General features: G+C 38.6%; 3 protein-coding genes across 3 annotated transcripts; all 3 read right to left on the bottom strand.

Annotated features, from left to right (window-relative positions):
• Positions 1–4,030: 4,030 nt before the first annotated feature.
• Positions 4,031–10,578, bottom strand: LOC121908365. The gene is made up of 2 exons (XM_042428305.1): positions 8,894–10,578; positions 4,031–6,019 (listed from the first exon to the last, which is right to left on the bottom strand). Exons 1-2 carry the CDS (start codon positions 10,568–10,570, stop codon positions 4,268–4,270), a joined length of 3,429 nt encoding a protein of 1,142 aa, XP_042284239.1. The 5' UTR covers positions 10,571–10,578; the 3' UTR covers positions 4,031–4,267.
• A 2,378-nt stretch (positions 10,579–12,956) lies between these two features.
• Positions 12,957–15,212, bottom strand: LOC121908369 (tripartite motif-containing protein 16-like). Its single transcript, XM_042428311.1, has one exon. The coding sequence runs from the start codon at positions 15,197–15,199 to the stop codon at positions 13,526–13,528; it is 1,674 nt and encodes a 557-aa protein (XP_042284245.1). The 5' UTR covers positions 15,200–15,212; the 3' UTR covers positions 12,957–13,525.
• A 2,380-nt stretch (positions 15,213–17,592) lies between these two features.
• LOC121908367 (tripartite motif-containing protein 16-like) lies at positions 17,593–20,113 on the bottom strand. Its single transcript, XM_042428308.1, has one exon. It carries the CDS (start codon positions 19,837–19,839, stop codon positions 18,160–18,162), a length of 1,680 nt encoding a protein of 559 aa, XP_042284242.1. The 5' UTR covers positions 19,840–20,113; the 3' UTR covers positions 17,593–18,159.
• Positions 20,114–21,238: the final 1,125 nt, after the last annotated feature.

Raw genomic sequence — 21,238 nt, 5'->3', positions numbered from 1 at the left:
TTACTTTACTAACATTATTGGATAGTATTTATAATCAACTATCAAATATATCTACATACATTTCCCCATTAATGTATGAGGTTAACTCTATATAAACATTATGTGACAGTAATTGCAAGGAACTCCCCAATATATCTACAGACATTTCACATTAATATATGGAGTTCTGAATGTACAAAAACCAGAAGGTCTATGTAAAAAAACCTTTATATCAACTTCGACACTGAATAAATATACACATTTTTGTACTGACATTTTACAATATTGTGCAATCCATTCAATACAGATCCCCATTTGAGATGTATGAGATTTCAAGGTGTTTAATAACCAGAATATGTCATAAAATTACCTTTTACTGCTCGCTTTACAAAGTAATTCTGTAGACATTGCCCAAGCCTAGTATACAGGTACATTTTATATTTCAGATATGAAAGTTTACTATAGAATAAAGCTTATTTGGGTATTAAAAAATTACTACAAAATTAGTTTCACGTTCATTGTATATGAAGCAGCTCCAGACTTGTGTGGATTCCATACTCATACTTCAGTGTTGCATCCATCCAGGAATGCAACACTGAAGGACTGGGATATTGCTGCAAATTGCTGATGTGTTTCATATAGGCCACTAGAATAATAAATCCACAAGTACACAACACTACACAGACAGCAATGGGACATTATCTTCACTTAAAAAAATTAAGGTTATTTGGGCATGTTGTCATATAAAACAAAGTAAAATGAAACTCACTGTGTAATTTGGAGCATCAGAATCACAAGTCCAGCTCCGCTCTCAGAAATGTTGACTTGCTGCTGAAACAAGACTTTATTTTAGCAACAGTACAGATGTAGTAGTTAGCAAGACTGATTTCAAAACTTAACTCCTGCATCTTCAGTCCTATGCCTTTTACATTTCAACGGAATTAAATTCACTTCAGGAAAACAATTTGAGCAAAAACTCCAAATCGTCAAGATTGGTCAGTAGGTCGGAAAGAATCTCAAAGAATAGATCACAGGCTTAAGGAAAAAAATATATACCAGTAAAATAGCTTTTTGTTTGATGTTGTGATCGGATGACACGGTACCAAGTCCTTATCATGACAAAAGCAAGGGCATATAGCACAATTCAAACTGATTGGAAATGTAATGTATTTTGACAATGTTACCAAGCAAAGCAAAAAGGAACTCACCTGGTGATTTGCTGGATGACGATGGGTGAGAAAATAAATAAATAAAAGTCATATGCCGCTGTCCAGGTGCACATGTGCCAACTCTACTGAGAGCTGCTGCCGGCTGCTGCTACAATAGTGTGATCGCTTGCAGTAATCACACTAATTATCAGCCTTGACCTACAGTATTACATACACACATGCTGACACTCACACAGTTTGGACATGGGGATGAAAGGACTGTTTAGTACAACCCCAGAAGTTAAGAGATATTACAGCACCATAATGTAAAGCTGTCTGTTCCCTTTTACTCAGCATCTACTGATCACTGTCTGTCTCTCAATTTTGTACAATTATTTGCTGTTTTACTGTGAAATAAAGTTTTACCTGTGAGGAAGCTTTGCCAGAGTGTCAAGGAAGGTGATAAGGGACAGACTCAGAGACGACCAAATGAAAACAAGCAAAATCAAACTTACCTTCACACAGCTACACTGACATCCTCTTTGGTTTCTGCTCTCTCCCAAACTAACATCTCTCCCTTTAAATAGGCCCTGAAATCTGTGTAGGCAGAACCATATTTCTATCAGGGGTGTCCTTTCCCTTAGATCAACAACTGGTGAATGACAATGTCACTTGTATCAGTTAACATTGTTTACACAAACATCAACAACAGCATTGTTCCTTATCGTAAACCAAATTAAGTGCAAATAACATAAATACAAAACCAAACATTTAACTAAATAAAATAAATTCCCTCACACTTGGTGTAACCCATGACATCACTGGTGATGTCAGCAAGATCTTAAAATCAGGAAGTGGTTCAGTGCCTCCATTTTGTCTCCTGGCCGCATGGTGGGTGAGTATGGTAGGTTACAACCTAAGTTAATCTATAACTCCAGAAAAAAATAAATGATGAACTTCAATACTTTTCTGTCTTGATTGAACCATAAATGACAGCGATGTGACTGGCTAAACAAACAAATGACAAGTACGGCAGGAAATGTGGAGCACCGAGCCCCGGTTTGTTATTCTGGTTAAAGTGGGCAGAAGCAGCTGGTCTGACGGGCAGCTTGAGTGAAGTGGAGCCTGCAGAGGAAGCACCGGGACCGTCAGTGTGACACAGTCCATCAAGGGAAGCACAGTCAGGCGGCGGAGGAGATGGCGACATATCGGCCTCTCATAATCGTCAGAATTCGCCGATGCCGATATTTATTTTTAGAGCTTCTATCGGCCGATACAGATGACGTGCCGATAATATCGTGCATCCCTAAAACAAAGTAGCACTAAAATTAAATGAACGATTTCAAATCTATTTACAGAATTGAATTTAAACTCAGTTACTGTGGGTATAAAATGAATGTATGATGCAACGTGATCATGTGTTATACATTCGTCTGGTGTTGCCAGCTTGTAAATGTAGCATGAAGACGAGTTATATGTTAACATGCTGATGTTTGCATCTGACTACAAGTTTGATATCATTTTAAAAAAAAGCTTCTATATAACATCTGTTCTGTGAGAACATCCAAATGTAGATGGAAGATTTTCCAGTTTACAAATATTGTTCACATGAGTCTTCAGGTTGTAAATAAAACTTTGAGATTTGAGACTTTAGACGTCATGAAATCTGATTGACCAACATGGAAAAACTTGAAACCAGATGTAAAGAATGATTTATTTATTTTATGATTTAATTATTTCATGACTGGACCTGATAGAGTTTAAACATGTTTCATCTGCTTTTGTTCAAATATTCGCTTTTCTGAACTCTTAATGGCTTAAAACTAGAATGAACATGTCAAGTTCTCTTGATGTTGATTCTGATGAGATTGAAAGCAGTTTTTAATGTAATTATCATTATGATGAAATGATTCCTAAATGACTTCTGGACTAGAAAAGGTGGAGTAACTTTACCTGTGATGGTGCAATAAATCAATCACAGTTGTCAGAAACACTAATCATGACAGTTTTAGATGCATTTCTTTGTTGTCAGTTAAGCATCAATAACAGAAAGTCTTCAGCACAGCAGGCAGTTTTGTGGATTGAGAGATTAAACCCCGAACAAAATGAGTCACAAGAAGTTTGAATCAAGTCTGGATTCAAACTTTACAACCCAGAAGCGTCTGACTGTGAGGTGACAGAGCTAAACACTGAACCAACATGACAGCCTCATTCTGAACTTTCATCTTCATGAAAATCAACTTCAACATTAATGAAATGACCTCAAGTTCACAATTACACATAGATGTTGTTTTATGTTCTTCAGGACTCAACAAAACATCTTCACACCCAAATTTGACCAAATTAATTTTTTAAAACTATTTTTTTCCAGTTTTTTTTAGGCCTGTGTAACAAATCCTCTTTATTGACTAAATGCACAAATAAAATCTCAGTTTGTTAAAAGCAACAAGTGATAGAAAACTCTGCTCATTTCTCTGTGATGAAGCTGTTTTAGTGAAGAAAGCTGAAAGTACAGAGACTGACTGACAAACGTTCTTCTGCTCTGAACATGAACTCTGTACTTTGTGGTGTTTCAGGAGGAAAACTGCCTCAAATAAACTTTCATATTAATTTCACATTTTCTCCAGAAGCTTTGAATGAGATCCTGAGATGAAGACAGAAGAAAATACTTTGTTCAATCTTGAAATAAAACAACTTTATTGATGATATAAAGCTTCAGATTGTTCACACATCCAATCAGTAAAGTCTGTTAAATGACTCTTGTTCAATGATTTCATGTTCAGATTCACTTCATCCACACAATCAGTTAGTTTAACCCAGAATGTCAGCTATGTACAACAACATCATAAATGATCTCCTTATTGATTATTATCACAATAGTTCAAGTTAAAACAAAAATCATCATGATCAGTGAAAGCCTCCATGGTGAAACAGACACAAGAAAGAGCAGCAACTAAAGAAACTCAAATATTTACATAACAACAGATGAGAAGATGTCAAAGTTGACCATAATGTTTGATTGACAGCTGATCTCTGTGCAGAAACACTGCAGCAACGAGCTCTCAGCAACAATGACAGAGACAAAATCATTTTAAGAATTAACTCAGAATTTAACCGACTGTCCCTTAAATGACTTCTGTCTATTTGAGTTTGCAGAACTCAGCAGTGTCCACGTAAGAGAATGAATAATAAAAACGTAGTCCAGCATAGAGAGGCTGAGTGAATGTGGTCTGGACTCTGTGGAGGAGAGTCATGGTTTCAGAGATGCTGTAGAAGGACAGAATACCTGCTCTGTGATCCAGGTACACTCCTACTCTGGAGGAACGAGGACCTGAGACGGGAGTTGAGACATCGTTGAACCAAAATGTATAACTGTTAGTGTCACAATCTAAAGCCCAAGATTTGTCATTGTATCCAAATCCACATTCATCTGTGTTTCCTGCTCTGCTGATATTCTTGTATGCGACTGCTACATAAACTCCTGTTCCGCTCCACTCCACCTCCCAGTAACAACGTCCAGTCAGACTCTCTCTACTCAGGACCTGCCAATGATCAGTGAATCTGTCTGGGTGACTAGAATAAGACTGTTCTTCTTTCTTGAATGTTGCTTTTCTGTTCCCATCAGATAATAACAGACGTGTGTTTGCTGTGTTTGGATCCAGTGTGATTTCATGTGAATATTTTAAGAACTCAGCTCTGGTCTTGGGTTCTGGTTCTGACAGTAAAACGTCCACTTCAGCCACTGTCAGTGAGATGTTTGTCCATTTCTCCATCAGGATGTCCTGTAGTTGATCTCTGAGCTCTGACACAGCTGCTGTCACATCCTCAAAGTATCTCAGAGGACGGATATTGATGCTGGATGAGTCTGTAGGTTCACTGAGTTGTGACAGTGAGGGGTAGTTGTGTAGAAACTGGTTGTGATCCTCTGTGTGTGAGAGCTTCTTCAGTTCAGCGTCTTTCCTCTTCAGCTCAGTGATCTCCTGCTCCAGCTTCTCCTGAAGCTCTTTGACTCGACTCACTTCAGTTTCCTGCTGGGATCTGATCTGCTGCTTCACATCAGAGCTTCTTTTCTGGATGAGACGGATCAGCTCAGTGAAGATCTTCTCACTGTCCTCCACTGCTTTATCAGCAGAGCGACTGACGGCCTCCACCTCCTGTTGAAGCAGCTTCACATCTTTCTCTCTGTCCTGGATTCTCTGCTGGATGTTTTGTCGACTCACCTCGAGCTCTCTCTGCCTCTCAGTCCTTTCTACTGCAGCTGAGACTGTGTCGTGGCCTTTATGTTCATCCACAGGGCAGAGATAACAGATACTCTGCTGATCAGTACGGCAGAACATCTTCATCACCTCATCATGACGAGAGCAGATGTTCTCCTGGAGCTTCTTGGAGGGGTCGACCAGCTTGTGTTTTTTGAATGCAGCAGATTCATAATGAGGCTGAAGGTGTTTCTCACAATAAGAGACAAGACACACCAGACAGGACTTGATGGCTTTCATCTTCCTCCCAGTGCAGACATCACAGGCCACATCTTCAGGTCCAGCATAGCAGTGATCACCAGGAGCAGCTTGGAGTCCCGTCTTCTTCAGCTCCTCCACTATATCTGCTAACATGGTGCTTTTCACCAGGACAGGCCTCGGTGCGAAGGTCTGTCTGCACTGAGGGCAGCTGTAGATTTTCTTCTCATCCTCTTCATCCCAGAAACCTTTAATACAGCTCATGCAGTAGCTGTGTCCACAGGGAATAGTCACTGGATCCTTCAGTAGATCCAGACAGATCGAACAGCAGAATTTTGCTCCGTCCAGCTGAGCTCCTTGCTGCGCCATTTCACCTCTCAGTGACAACGACTGTCTGAGTTTCACTTTCTGAGAAGTGAAACTAGTTTGAGCTCTGATCTAAACAGCATGTGTTTCTGCAGTGAATGGAGGCTGCAGCTCTTTTACATGTTGGTTACACCCATCTTCAAACTGTAGATCTGAAGGGGAGGGAACAAGGAAATACGTGGACAGACTGGAGCTTGTTGTGTTTGAGAGCAGGAAGAAGAGGGAGGAGTTATCAAGCTATGATTCATTCCAGGAAGAGGAGCAGTTTGAGAGAGATACAACGATACAATGAAGCTCACGTCTCATTTGAAAACACTGGTCACCTGCTTTCTGGTGTCAAAGTAATCTTGGGAATTTAGGAGAGATCTACAGATGACTCCCTGTTTCTCTGAATTCTTGTATTCTCCTAAAATCCAGCTGAGTTTTTCCATCAAGCCCCTTAACTGTATAATATTGTTGTTCTGATATAACGTGATAGTTTTCTCTCGCATGTGTGTTGCTGCTTCCTCTCGTTTTCCACTGATCACAGCAAAAAAAAAAAAGTTTCACTCATGAGTGCAGCTACAAGAGTAAATGTGGTGACACTTTATTTTTTCTAATATTTATGTACTTTAGGGAACAAATCACATACTTAAGTATTGTTTAACTAATACACAACTCATGATGATTGAAGTATTTCTATGAGTCTCTATGGCTTTATGTGATTAGTTAACACTTAAAGGATCATCTATTAATGATAACTGTTAAATCACAGTTACTTCATACATGAACTGATTTACCAGCAAATATGAAAGAATATAAATCAGAGTCAGAATCTGTTTATTAGCCAAGAATGTAAAAATACAAAGATTGTTGCTCCCACAAACGCAACACAGAAGAATAAAAATATAACAAGAGTAAGGTTATAATAATAATAATGAAATAAACAAAGTAGGACTAAAATTAAATGAACAATTTAAAATCTATTTACAGAATTGAATTTAAACTCAGTTACTGTGGGTATAAAATGAATGTATGATGCAACGTGATCATGTGTTATACATTTGTCTGGTGTTGCCAGCTTGTAAATGTAGCATGAAGACGAGTTATATGTTAACATGCTGATGTTTGCATCTGACTACAAGTTTGATATCATTTTTAAAAAAAGCTTCTATATAACATCTGTTCTGTGAGAACATCCAAATGTAGATGGAAGATTTTCCAGTTTACAAATATTGTTCACATGAGTCTTCAGGTTGTAAATAAAACTTTGAGATTTGAGACTTTAGACTTCATGAAATCTGATTGACCAACATGGAAAAACTTGAAACCAGATGTAAAGAATGATTTATTTATTTTATGATTTAATTATTTCATGACTGGACCTGATAGAGTTTAAACATGTTTCATCTGCTGTTGTTCAAATATTCTGTTTTCTGAACTCTTAACGGCTTAAAACTAGAATGAACATGTCAAGTTCTCTTGATGTTGATTCTGATGAGATTGAAAGCAGTTTTTAATGTAATTATCATTATGATGAAATGATTCCTAAATGACTTCTGGACTAGAAAAGGTGCAGTAACTTTACCTGTGATGGTGCAATAAATCAATCACAGTTGTCAGAAACACTAATCATGACAGTTTTAGATGCATTTCTTTGTTGTCAGTTAAGCATCAATAACAGAAAGTCTTCAGCACAGCAGGCAGTTTTGTGGATTGAGAGATTAAACCCCGAACAAAATGAGTCACAAGAAGTTTGAATCAAGTCTGGATTCAAACTTTACAACCCAGAAGCGTCTGACTGTGAAGTGACAGAGCTAAACACTGAACCAACATGACAGCCTCATTCTGAACTTTCATCTTCATGAAAATCAACTTCAACATTAATGAAATGACCTCAAGTTCACAATTACACATAGATGTTGTTTTATGTTCGTCACGACTCAACAAAACATCTTCACACCCAAATTTGACCAAATTGATTTTTTAAAACTATTTTTTTCCAGTTTTTTTTAGGCCTGTGTAACAAATCCTCTTTATTGACTAAATGCACAAATAAAATCTCAGTTTGTTAAAAGCAACAAGTGATAGAAAACTCTGCTCATTTCTCTGTGATGAAGCTGTTTTAGTGAAGAAAGCTGAAAGTACAGAGACTGACTGACAAACGTTCTTCTGCTCTGAACATGAACTCTGTACTTTGTGGTGTTTCAGGAGGAAAACTGCCTCAAATAAACTCTCATATTAGTTTCACATTTTCTCCAGAAGCTTTGAATGAGATCCTGAGATGAAGACAGAAGAAAATACTTTGTTCAATCTTGAAATAAAACAACTTTATTGATGATATAAAGCTTCAGATTGTTCACACATCCAATCAGTAAAGTCTGTTAAATGACTCTTGTTCAATGATTTCATGTTCAGATTCACTTCATCCACACAATCAGTTAGTTTAACCCAGAATGTCAGCTATGTACAACAACATAATAAATGATCTCCTTATTGATTATTATCACAATAATTCATGTTTTATAATACTTTATAATACCTGATTTGTACATGACCAAATGCATCAATTTGAATGTAAATTTCTTGACAGATTTACAAAGTCGTGAGAGTAAAATATCTATTGATAAAGGAAGTTCTGGTTCTTTCTCTGTTCAGACTGATGAAGTGGAAGAGAAACAAGAGCAGAGTTGAGAAATGCAAGTTTGTGTATAAAACAAAATCATCATGATCAGTGAAAGCCTCCATGGTGAAACAGACACAAGAAAGAGCAGCAACTAAAGAAACTCAAATATTTACATAACAACAGATGAGAAGATGTCAAAGTTGACCATAATGTTTGATTGACAGCTGATCTCTGTGCAGAAACACTGCAGCAACGAGCTCTCAGCAACAATGACAGAGACAAAATCATTTTAAGAATTAACTCAGAATTTAACCGACTGTCCCTTAAATGATTTCTGTCTATTTGAGTTTGCAGAACTCAGCAGTGTCCCCGTAAAAGAAGTAAAGACTAAGTCCAGCATAGAGAGGCTGAGTGAATGTGGTCTGGACTCTGTGGAGGAGAGTCATGGTTTCAGAGACGCTGTAGAAGGACAGAATACCTGCACTGTGATCCAGGTACACTCCTACTCTGGAGGAACGAGGACCTGAGACGAGAGTTGAGACTTTGTTGAAGCAAAATTTATAACTGTTAGTGTCATAACATAAAGCCCAAGATTTGTCATTGCGTCCAAATACACATTCATTTGACTCTCCTGCTCTGCTGATATTCTTGTATGCGACTGCTACATCAACTCCTCCAAATCCTCTCAACTCCACCTCCCAGTAACAACATCCAGTCAGACTCTCTCTACTCAGGACCTGATACCAATCAGTGAATCTGTCTGGATGACTAGAATAAGACTGTTGTTGACTCATGGATGTTGCTTTTCTGTTCCCCTCAGATAATAACAGCTGTGTGTGTGCTGTGTTTGGATCCAGTGTGATTTCACGTGAATATTTTAAGAACTCAGCTCTGGTCTTGGGTTCTGGTTCTGACAGTAAAACCTTCACTTCAGTCACTGTCAGTGAGATGTTTGTCCATTTCTCCCTCAGGATGTCCTGTAGTTGATCTCTGAGCTCTGACACAGCTGCTGTCACATCCTCAAAGTATCTCAGAGGACGGATATTGATGTTGGATGAGTCTGTAGGTTCACTGAGTTGTGACAGTGAGGGGTAGTTGTGTAGAAACTGGTTGTGATCCTCTGTGTGTGAGAGCTTCTTCAGTTCAGCATCTTTCCTCTTCAGCTCAGTGATCTCCTGCTCCAGCTTCTCCTGAAGCTCTTTGACTCGACTCACTTCAGTTTCCTGCTGGGATCTGATCTGCTGCTTCACATCAGAGCTTCTTTTCTGGATGAGACGGATCAGCTCAGTGAAGATCTTCTCACTGTCCTCCACTGCTTTATCAGCAGAGCGACTGACGGCCTCCACCTCCTGTTGAAGCAGCTTCACATCTTTCTCTCTGTCCTGGATTCTCTGCTGGATGTTTTGTCGACTCACCTCGAGCTCTCTCTGCCTCTCAGTCCTTTCTGCTGCAGCTGAGACTGTGTCGTGACCTTTATGTTTATCCAGGGAGCAGAGATAACAGATACTCTGCTGATCAGTACGGCAGAATATCTTCATCACCTCATCATGACGAGAGCAGATGTTCTCCTGGAGCTTCTTGGAGGGGTCGACCAGCTTGTGTTTCTTTAATGGAGCTACATCATAGTGAGGCTGAAGGTGTTTCTCACAATAAGAGGCGAGACACACCAGACAGGACTTAAGAGCTTTCATCTTCCTCCCAGTGCAGAAATCACAGGCCACATCTTCAGGTCCAGCATAGCAGTGATCAGCAGGAGCAGCTTGGAGTCCAGTCTTCTTCAGCTCCTCCATTAAATCTGCTAACATGGTGTTTTTCACCAGGACAGGCCTCGGTGTGAAGGTCTGTCTGCACTGAGGGCAGCTGTAGATTTTCTTCTCATCCTCTTCATCCCAGAAACCTTTAATACAGCTCATGCAGTAGCTGTGTCCACAGGGAATAGTCACCGGATCCTTCAGTAGATCCAAACAGATTGAACAGCAGAATTTTGCTCCGTCCAGCTGAGCTCCTTGCTGCGCCATTTCACCTCTCAGTGACGACTGTCTGAGTTTCACTTCCTTAGACGTTGAACTAGTTTGACCTTTGATCTAAACAGCATGTGTTTCTACAGTGAATGGAGGCTGCAGCGCTTTTACATGTTGGTTACACCCATCTTCAAACTGTAGATCTGAAGGGGAGGGAACAAGGAAATACGTGGACAGACTGGAGCTTGTTGTGTTTGAGAGCAGGAAGAAGAGGGAGGAGTTATCAAGCTATGATTCATTCCAGGAGGAGGAGCAGTTTGAGAGAGATACTGTGTGTTTAACCCTTTGTTTTCTTACAACGAAGCTCACGTCTCATTTGAAAACACTGGTCACCTGCTTTCTGGTGTCAAAGTAATCTTGGGAATTTAGGAGAGATCTACAGATGACTCCCTGTTTCTCTGAATTCTTGTATTCTCCTAAAATCCAGCTGAGTTTTTCCATCAAGCCCCTTAACTGTATAATATTGTTGTTTTGACATAACGTGATAGTTTTCTCTCGCATGTGTGTTGCTGCTTCCTCTCGTTTTCCACTGATCACTGCAAAAAAAAAAAGTTTCACTCATGAGTGCAGCTACAAGAGTAAATGTGGTGACACTTTATTTTTTCTAATATTTATGTACTTTAGGGAACAAATCACATACTTAAGTATTGTTTAACTAATACACAACTCATGATGATTGAAGTATTTCTATGAGTCTCTATGGCTTTATGTGATTAGTTAACACTTAAAGGATCATCTATTAATGATAACTGTTAAATCACAGTTACTTCATACATGAACTGATTTACCAGCAAATATGAAAGAATATAAATCAGAATCAGAATCTGTTTATTAGCCAAGAATGTAAAAATACAAAGATTGTTGCTCCCACAAACGCAACACAGAAGAATAAAAATATAACAAGAGTAAGGTTATAATAATAATAATGAAATAAACAAAGTAGGACTAAAATTAAATGAACAATTTAAAATCTATTTACAGAATTGAATTTAAACTCAGTTACTGTGGGTATAAAATGAACGTATGATGCAACGTGATCATGTGTTATACATTCGTCTGGTGTTGCCAGCTTGTAAATGTAGCATGAAGACGAGTTATATGTTAACATGCTGATGTTTGCATCTGACTACAAGTTTGATATCATTTTTAAAAAAAGCTTCTATATAACATCTGTTCTGTGAGAACATCCAAATGTAGACGGAAGATTTTCCAGTTTACAAATATTGTTCACATGAGTCTTCAGGTTGTAAATAAAACTTTGAGATTTGAGACTTTAGACTTCATGAAATCTGATTGACCAACATGGAAAAACTTGAAACCAGATGTAAAGAATGATTTATTTATTTTATGATTTAATTATTTCATGACTGGACCTGATAGAGTTTAAACATGTTTCATCTGCTGTTGTTCAAATATTCGCTTTTCTGAACTCTTAACGGCTTAAAACTAGAATGAACATGTCAAGTTCTCTCGATGTTGATTCTGATGAGATTAAAAGCAGTTTTTAATGTAATTATCATTATGATGAAATGATTCCTAAATGACTTCTGGACTAGAAAAGGTGGAGTAACTTTACCTGTGATGGTGCAATAAATCAATCACAGTTGTCAGAAACACTAATCATGACAGTTTTAGATGCATTTCTTTGTTGTCAGTTAAGCATCAATAACAGAAAGTCTTCAGCACAGCAGGCAGTTTTGTGGATTGAGAGATTAAACCCCGAACAAAATGAGTCACAAGAAGTTTGAATCAGGTCTGGATTCAAACTTTACAACCCAGAAGCGTCTGACTGTGAGGTGACAGAGCTAAACACTGAACCAACATGACAGCCTCATTCTGAACTTTCATCTTCATGAAAATCAACTTCAACATTAATGAAATGACCTCAAGTTCACAATTACACATAGATGTTGTTTTATGTTCGTCACAACTCAACAAAACATCTTCACACCCAAATTTGACCAAATTGATTTTTTAAAACTATTTTTTTCCAGTTTTTTTTAGGCCTGTGTAACAAATCCTCTTTATTGACAAAATGCACAAATAAAATCTCAGTTTGTTAAAAGCAACAAGTGATAGAAAACTCTGCTCATTTCTCTGTGATGAAGCTGTTTTAGTGAAGAAAGCTGAAAGTACAGAGACTGACTGACAAACGTTCTTCTGCTCTGAACATGAACTCTGTACTTTGTGGTGTTTCAGGAGGAAAACTGCTTCAAATAAACTCTCATATTAGTTTCACATTTTCTCCAGAGGCTTTGAATGAGATCCTGAGATGAAGACAGAAGAAAATACTTTGTTCAATCTTGAAATAAAACAACTTTATTGATGATATAAAGCTTCAGATTGTTCACACATCCAATCAGTAAAGTCTGTTAAATGACTCTTGTTCAATGATTTCATGTTCAGATTCACTTCATCCACACAATCAGTTAGTTTAACCCAGAATGTCAGCTATGTACAACAACATCATAAATGATCTCCTTATTGATTATTATCACAATAATTCATGTTTTATAATACTTTATAATACCTGATTTGTACATGACCAAATGCATCAATGTGAATGTAAATTTCTTGACAGATTTACAAAGTCGTGAGAGTAAAATATCTATTGATAAAGGAAGTTCTGGTTCTTTCTCTGTTCAGACTGATGAAGTGGAAGAGAAACAAGAGCAGAGTTGAGAAATGCAAGTTTGTGTATAAAACAAAATCATCATGATCAGTGAAAGCCTCCATGGTGAAACAGACACAAGAAAGAGCAGCAACTAAAGAAACTGAAATATTTACATAACAACAGATGAGAAGATGTCAAAGTTGACCATAATGTTTGATTGACAGCTGATCTCTGTGCAGAAACACTGCAGCAACGAGCTCTCAGCAACAATGACAGAGACAAAATCATTTTAAGAATTAACTCAGAATTTAACCGACTGTCCCTTAAATGACCTCTGTCTATTTGAGTTTGCAGAACTCAGCAGTGTCCCCGTAAAAGAAGTAAAGACGTAGTCCAGCATAGAGAGGCTGAGTGAATGTGGTCTGGACTCTGTGGAGGAGAGTCATGGTTTCAGAGACGCTGTAGAAGGACAGAATACCTGCACTGTGATCCAGGTACACTCCTACTCTGGAGGAACCAGGACCTGAGACGGGAGTTGAGACTTTGTTGAACCTAAATGTATAACTGTTAGTGTAACAATCTAAAGCCCAAGATTTGTCATTGTGTCCAAATCCACATTCATCTGAGTTTCCTGCTCTGCTGATATTCTTGTATGCGACTGCTACATGAACCCCTCCTCTCCACTCCACCTCCCAGTAACAACGTCCAGTCAGACTCTCTCTACTCAGGACCTGATACCAATAAGTGAATCTGTCTGGGTGACTAGAATAAGACTGTTCTTCTTCCTCTAATGATGCTTTTCTGTTCCCATCAGATAATAACAGCTCTGTGTGTGCTGTGTTTGGATCCAGTGTGATTTCACGTGAATATTTTAAGAACTCAGCTCTGGTCTTGGGTTCTGGTTCTGACAGTAAAACGTCCACTTCAGCCACTGTCAGTGAGATGTTTGTCCATTTCTCCCTCAGGATGTCCTGTAGTTGATCTCTGAGCTCTGACACAGCTGCTGTCACATCCTCAAAGTATCTCAGAGGACGGATATTGATGCTGGATGAGTCTGTAGGTTCACTGAGTTGTGACAGTGAGGGGTAGTTGTGTAGAAACTGGTTGTGATCCTCTGTGTGTGAGAGCTGCTTCAGTTCAGCGTCTTTCCTCTTCAGCTCAGTGATCTCCTGCTCCAGCTTCTCCTGAAGATCTTTGACTCGACTCACTTCAGTTTCCTGCTGGGATCTGATCTGCTGCTTCACATCAGAGCTTCTTTTCTGGATGAGACGGATCAGCTCAGTGAAGATCTTCTCACTGTCCTCCACTGCTTTATCAGCAGAGCGACTGACGGCCTCCACCTCCTGTTGAAGCAGCTTCACATCTTTCTCTCTGTCCTGGATGCTCTGCTGGATGTTTTGTCGACTCACCTCGAGCTCTCTCTGCCTCTCAGTCCTTTCTGCTGCAGCTGAGACTGTGTCGTGGCCTTTATGTTCATCTACAGAGCAGAGATAACAGATACTCTGCTGATCAGTTCGGCAGAACATCTTCATCACCTCATCATGACGAGAGCAGATGTTCTCCTGGAGCTTCTTGGAGGGGTCGACTAGCTTGTGTTTTTTGAATGTAGGTGATTCATAGTGAGGCTGGAGGTGTTTCTCACAGTAAGAGGCCAGACACACCAGACAGGACTTGAGGGCTTTCATCTTCCTCCCAGTGCAGACATCACAGGCCACATATTCAGGTCCAGCATGGCAGTGATCAACAGGAGCAGCTTGGAGTCCAGTCTTCTTCAGCTCCTCCATTAAATCTGCTAACATGGTGTTTTTCACCAGGACAGGCCTCGGTGTGAAGGTCTGTCTGCACTGAGGGCAGCTGTAGATTTTCTTCTCATCCTCTTCATCCCAGAAACCTTTAATACAGCTCATGCAGTAGCTGTGTCCACAGGGAATAGCCACCGGATCCTTCAGTAGATCCAGACAGATCGAACAGCAGAACTTTGCTCCGTCCAGCTGAGCTCCTTGCTGCGCCATTTCACCTCTCAGTGACAACGACTGTCTGAGTTTCACTTCCTTAGACGTTGAACTAGTTTGACCTTTGATCTAAACAGCATGTGATTCTGCAGTGAATGGAGGCTGCAGCTCTTTTACAGGTTGGTCACACCCTTCTTCAAACTGTAGATCTGAAGGGGAGGGAACAAGGAAATATGTGGACAGACTGGAGCTTGTTGTGTTTGAGAGCAGGAAGAAGAGGGAGGAGTTATCAAGCTATGATTCATTCCAGGAGGAGGAGCAGTTTGAGAGAGATACTGTGTGTTTAACCCTTTTTTTTCTTACAACTAAGCTCACGTCTCATTTGAAAACACTGGTCACCTGCTTTCTGGTGTCAAAGTAATCTTGGGAATTTAGGAGAGATCTACAGATGACTCCCTGTTTCTCTGAATTCTTGTATTCTCCTAAAATCCAGCTGAGTTTTTCCATCAAGCCCCTTAACTGTATAATATTGTTGTTTTGACATAACGTGATAGTTTTCTCTCGCATGTGTGTTGCTGCTTCCTCTGGTTTTCCACTGATCACTGCAAAAAAAAAGAAAGTTTCACTCATGAGTGCAGCTACAAGAGTAAATGTGGTGACACTTTATTTTTTCTAATATTTATGTACTTTAGGGAACAAATCACATACTTAAGTATTGTTTAACTAATACACAACTCATGATGATTGAAGTATTTCTATGAGTCTCTATGGCTTTATGTGATTAGTTAACACTTAAAGGATCATCTATTAATGATAACTGTTAAATCACAGTTACTTCATACATGAACTGATTTACCAGCAAATATGAAAGAATATAAATCAGAATCAGAATCTGTTTATTAGCCAAGAATGTAAAAATACAAAGATTGTTGCTCCCACAAACACAACATAGAAGAATAAAAATATAACAAGAGTAAGGTTATAATAATAATAATGAAATAAACAAAGTAGGACTAAAATTAAATGAACAATTTCAAATCTATTTACAGAATTGAATTTAAACTCAGTTACTGTGGGTATAAAATGAACGTATGATGCAACGTGATCATGTGTTATACATTCGTCTGGCGTTGCCAGCTTGTAAATGTAGCATGAAGACGAGTTATATGTTAACATGCTGATGTTTGCATCTGACTACAAGTTTGATATCATTTTTTAAAAAAAGCTTCTATATAACATCTGTTCTGTGAGAACATCCAAATGTAGATGGAAGATTTTCCAGTTTACAAATATTGTTCACATGAGTCTTCAGGTTGTAAATAAAACTTTGAGATTTGAGACTTTAGACTTCATGAAATCTGATTGACCAACATGGAAAAACTTGAAACCAGATGTAAAGAATGATTTATTTATTTTATGATTTAATTATTTCATGACTGGACCTGATAGAGTTTAAACATGTTTCATCTGCTGTTGTTCAAATATTCGCTTTTCTGAACTCTTAACGGCTTAAAACTAGAATGAACATGTCAAGTTCTCTTGATGTTGATTCTGATGAGATTGAAAGCAGTTTTTAATGTAATTATCATTATGATGAAATGATTCCTAAATGACTTCTGGACTAGAAAAGGTGGAGTAACTTTACCTGTGATGGTGCAATAAATCAATCACAGTTGTCAGAAACACTAATCATGACAGTTTTAGATGCATTTCTTTGTTGTCAGTTAAGCATCAATAACAGAAAGTCTTCAGCACAGCAGGCAGTTTTGTGGATTGAGAGATTAAACCCCGAACAAAATGAGTCACAAGAAGTTTGAATCAAGTCTGGAATCAAACTTTACAACCCAGAAGCGTCTGACTGTGAGGTGACAGAGCTAAACACTGAACCAACATGACAGCCTCATTCTGAACTTTCATCTTCATGAAAATCAACTTCAACATTAATGAAATGACCTCAAGTTCACAATTACACATAGATGTTGTTTTATGTTCGTCACGACTCAACAAAACATCTTCACACCCAAATTTGACCAAATTAATTTTTGAAAAGTATTTTTTCCAGTTTTTTTTAGGCCTGTGTAACAAATCCTCTTTATTGACTAAATGCACAAATAAAATCTCAGTTTGTTAAAAGCAACAAGTGATAGAAAACTCTGCTCATTTCTCTGTGATGAAGCTGTTTTAGTGAAGAAAGCTGAAAGTACAGAGACTGACTGACAAACGTTCTTCTGCTCTGAACATGAACTCTGTACTTTGTGGTGTTTCAGGAGGAAAACTGCCTAAAATAAACTCTCATATTAGTTTCACATTTTCTCCAGAAGCTTTGAATGAGATCCTGAGATGAAGACAGAAGAAATTACTTTGTTCAATCTTGAAATAAAACAACTTTATTGATGATATAAAGCTTCAGATTGTTCACACATCCAATCAGTAAAGTCTGTTAAATGACTCTTGTTCAATGATTTCATGTTCAGATTCACTTCATCCACACAATCAGTTAGTTTAACCCAGAATGTCAGCTATGTACAACAACATAATAAGTGATCTCCTTATTGATTATTATCAAGATAATTCACGTATTATAATACTTTATAATACCTGATTTGTACATGACCAAATGCATCAATGTGAATGTAAATTTCATGACAGATTTACAAAGTCGTGAGAGTAAAATATCTATTGATAAAGGAAGTTGTGGTTCTTTCTCTGTTCAGACTGATGAAGTGGAAGAGAAACAAGAGCAGAGTTGAGAAATGCAAGTTTGTGTATAAAACAAAATCATCATGATCAGTGAAAGCCTCCATGGTGAAACGGACACAAGAAAGAGCAGCAACTAAAGAAACTCAAATATTTACATAACAACAGATGAGAAGATGTCAAAGTTGACCATAATGTTTGATTGACAGCTGATCTCTGTGCAGAAACACTGCAGCAACGAGCTCTCAGCAACAATGACAGAGACAAAATCATTTTAAGAATTAACTCAGAATTTAACCGACTGTCCCTTAAATGACTTCTGTCTATTTGAGTTTGCAGAACTCAGCAGTGTTCCCGATAAAGAATAAAGAATGAAGACGTAGTCCAGCATAGAGAGGCTGAGTGAATGTGGTTTGGACTCTGTGGAGGAGAGTCATGGTTTCAGAGACGCTGTAGAAGGACAGAATACCTGCTCTGTGATCCAGGTACACTCCTACTCTGTAGGAATGAGGACCTGAGACGGGAGTTGAGACATTGTTGAACAAAAATGTATAACTGTTAGTGTCACAATTTAAAGCCCAAGATTTGTCATTGAATCCAAATACACATTCCTTTGAGTTTCCTTCTCTGCTGATATTCTTGTATGCGACTGCTACATGAACTCCTCCTCTCCACTCCACCTCCCAGTAACAACGTCCAGTCAGACTCTCTCTACTCAGGACCTGATACCAATAAGTGAACCTGTCTGGATGACTAGAATAAGACTGTTGTTGGGTCGTTAGTGTTGCTTTTCTGTTCCCCTCAGATAATAACAGCTCTGTGTGTGCTGTGTTTGGATCCAGTGTGATTTCACGTGAATATTTTAAGAACTCAGCTCTGGTCTTGGGTTCTGGTTCTGATAGTAAAACGTCCACTTCAGCCACTGTCAGTGAGATGTTTGTCCATTTCTCCCTCAGGATGTCCTGTAGTTGATCTCTGAGCTCTGACACAGCTGCTGTCACAGCCTCAAAGTATCTCAGAGGACGGATATTGATGCTGGATGAGTCTGTAGGTTCACTGAGTTGTGACAGTGAGGGGTAGTTGTGTAGAAACTGGTTGTGATCCTCTGTGTGTGAGAGCTGCTTCAGTTCAGCGTCTTTCCTCTTCAGCTCAGTGATCTCCTGCTCCAGCTTCTCCTGAAGCTCTTTGACTCGACTCACTTCAGTTTCCTGCTGGGATCTGATCTGCTGCTTCACATCAGAGCTTCTTTTCTGGATGAGACGGATCAGCTCAGTGAAGATCTTCTCACTGTCCTCCACTGCTTTATCAGCAGAGCGACTGACGGCCTCCACCTCCTGTTGAAGCAGCTTCACATCTTTCTCTCTGTCCTGGATTCTCTGCTGGATGTTTTGTCGACTCACCTCGAGCTCTCTCTGCCTCTCAGTCCTTTCTGCTGCAGCTGAGACTGTGTCGTGGCCTTTATGTTCATCCACAGAGCAGAGATAACAGATACTCTGCTGATCAGTACGGCAGAACATCTTCATCACCTCATCATGACGAGAGCAGATGTTCTCCTGGAGCTTCTTGGAAGGGTCGACCAGCTTGTGTTTTTTGAATGTAGGTGATGCATAATGAGGTTGAAGGTGTTTTTCACAATAAGAGGCGAGACACACCAGACAGGACTTGAGAGCTTTCATCTTCCTCCCAGTGCAGAAATCACAGGCCACATCTTCAGGTCCAGCATAGCAGTGATCAGCAGGAGCAGCTTGGAGTCCCGTCTTCTTCAGCTCCTCCACTATATCTGCTAACATGGTGCTTTTCATCAGGACAGGCCTCGGTGCGAAGGTCTGTCTGCACTGAGGGCAGCTGTAGATTTTCTTCTCATCCTCTTCACTCCAGAAACCTTTAATACAGCTCATGCAGTAGCTGTGTCCACAGGGAATAGTCACCGGATCCTTCAGTAGATCCAGACAGATCGAACAGCAGAATTTTGCTCCGTCCAGCTGAGCTCCTTGCTGCGCCATTTCACCTCTCAGTGACAACGACTGTCTGAGTTTCACTTTCTGAGAAGTGAAACTAGTTTGCGCTCTGATCTAAACAGCATGTGTTTCTGCAGTGAATGGAGGCTGCAGCTCTTTTACATGTTGGTTACACCCATCTTCAAACTGTAGATCTGAAGGGGAGGGAATAAGGAAATATGTGGACAGACTGGAGCTTGTTGTGTTTGAGAGCAGGAAGAAGAGGGAGGAGTTATCAAGCTATGATTCATTCCAGGAGGAGGAGCAGTTTGAGAGAGATACTGTGTGTTTAACCCTTTTTTTTCTTACAACGAAGCTCACGTCTCATTTGAAAACACTGGTCACCTGCTTTCTGGTGTCAAAGTAATCTTGGGAATTTAGGAGAGATCTACAGATGACTCCCTGTTTCTCTGAATTCTTGTATTCTCCTAAAATCCAGCTGAGTTTTTCCATCAAGCCCCTTAACTGTATAATATTGTTGTTTTGACATAACGTGATAGTTTTCTTCTCATGTGTGTTGCTGCTTCCTCTCGTTTTCCACTGATCACTGCAAAAAAAAAAAAGTTTCACTCATGAGTGCAGCTACAAGAGTAAATGTGGTGACACTTTATTTTTTCTAATATTTATGTACTTTAGGGAACAAATCACATACTTAAGTATTGTTTAACTAATACACAACTCATGATGATTGAAGTATTTCTATGAGTCTCTATGGCTTTATGTGATTAGTTAACACTTAAAGGATCATCTATTAATGATAACTGTTAAATCACACAGTGTAAAAAAAAAAAAAATCATAAAAAAATGGTAAAAAGTCTGGCAGCAAAAGTTGCCAAACACTTACCGTCAAATAACAGTAAAAAACCTTTAGTTATTCTACAGAGATTCATTTTAATAATACGGATATTTACTTTGGACATTGTCTACATTTTTACAGTCCAACCATTATAAAATAAAAAGAAAATATTATTATATTATAAAAATTGTTATAAAACATTGCTAGAATAAATGTCTAAATCTGCACAAAAAATTAAAAAGATTGCAGAACTACCTTAAAATTACCTAATTTAAATGAAGACTCTGGTTTTCATACAGTAATCGCTGGTAAATTCATAGGATAATTCAATCCATCCACAAGAACTCCCCATCAAAGTACAGATTTCTGGATGTAAAACACAGAAAAATTAATTAAAATTACATTCAAATTACCCTCCTTTAACACCCATTAATGGTATCTTGAGAGCTTTAAGCTTTTATTTTATGTGATTATCCAATCTATTTACAGTAGATCCCTGGTAAATGTTGGTTTTATACTGTACAAAAAAATAACATCATGTGATAATAGTTTACAAAAATATAATTTTAATAATCATTACTTTACTAACATTATTTGATAGTATTTAAA

This window comes from Thunnus maccoyii, chromosome 12, assembly GCF_910596095.1.
Source record: "Thunnus maccoyii chromosome 12, fThuMac1.1, whole genome shotgun sequence".
Classification (NCBI taxonomy): Eukaryota; Metazoa; Chordata; class Actinopteri; order Scombriformes; family Scombridae; genus Thunnus; species Thunnus maccoyii.
This window is presented reverse-complemented; position numbering and strand designations above follow the sequence as displayed.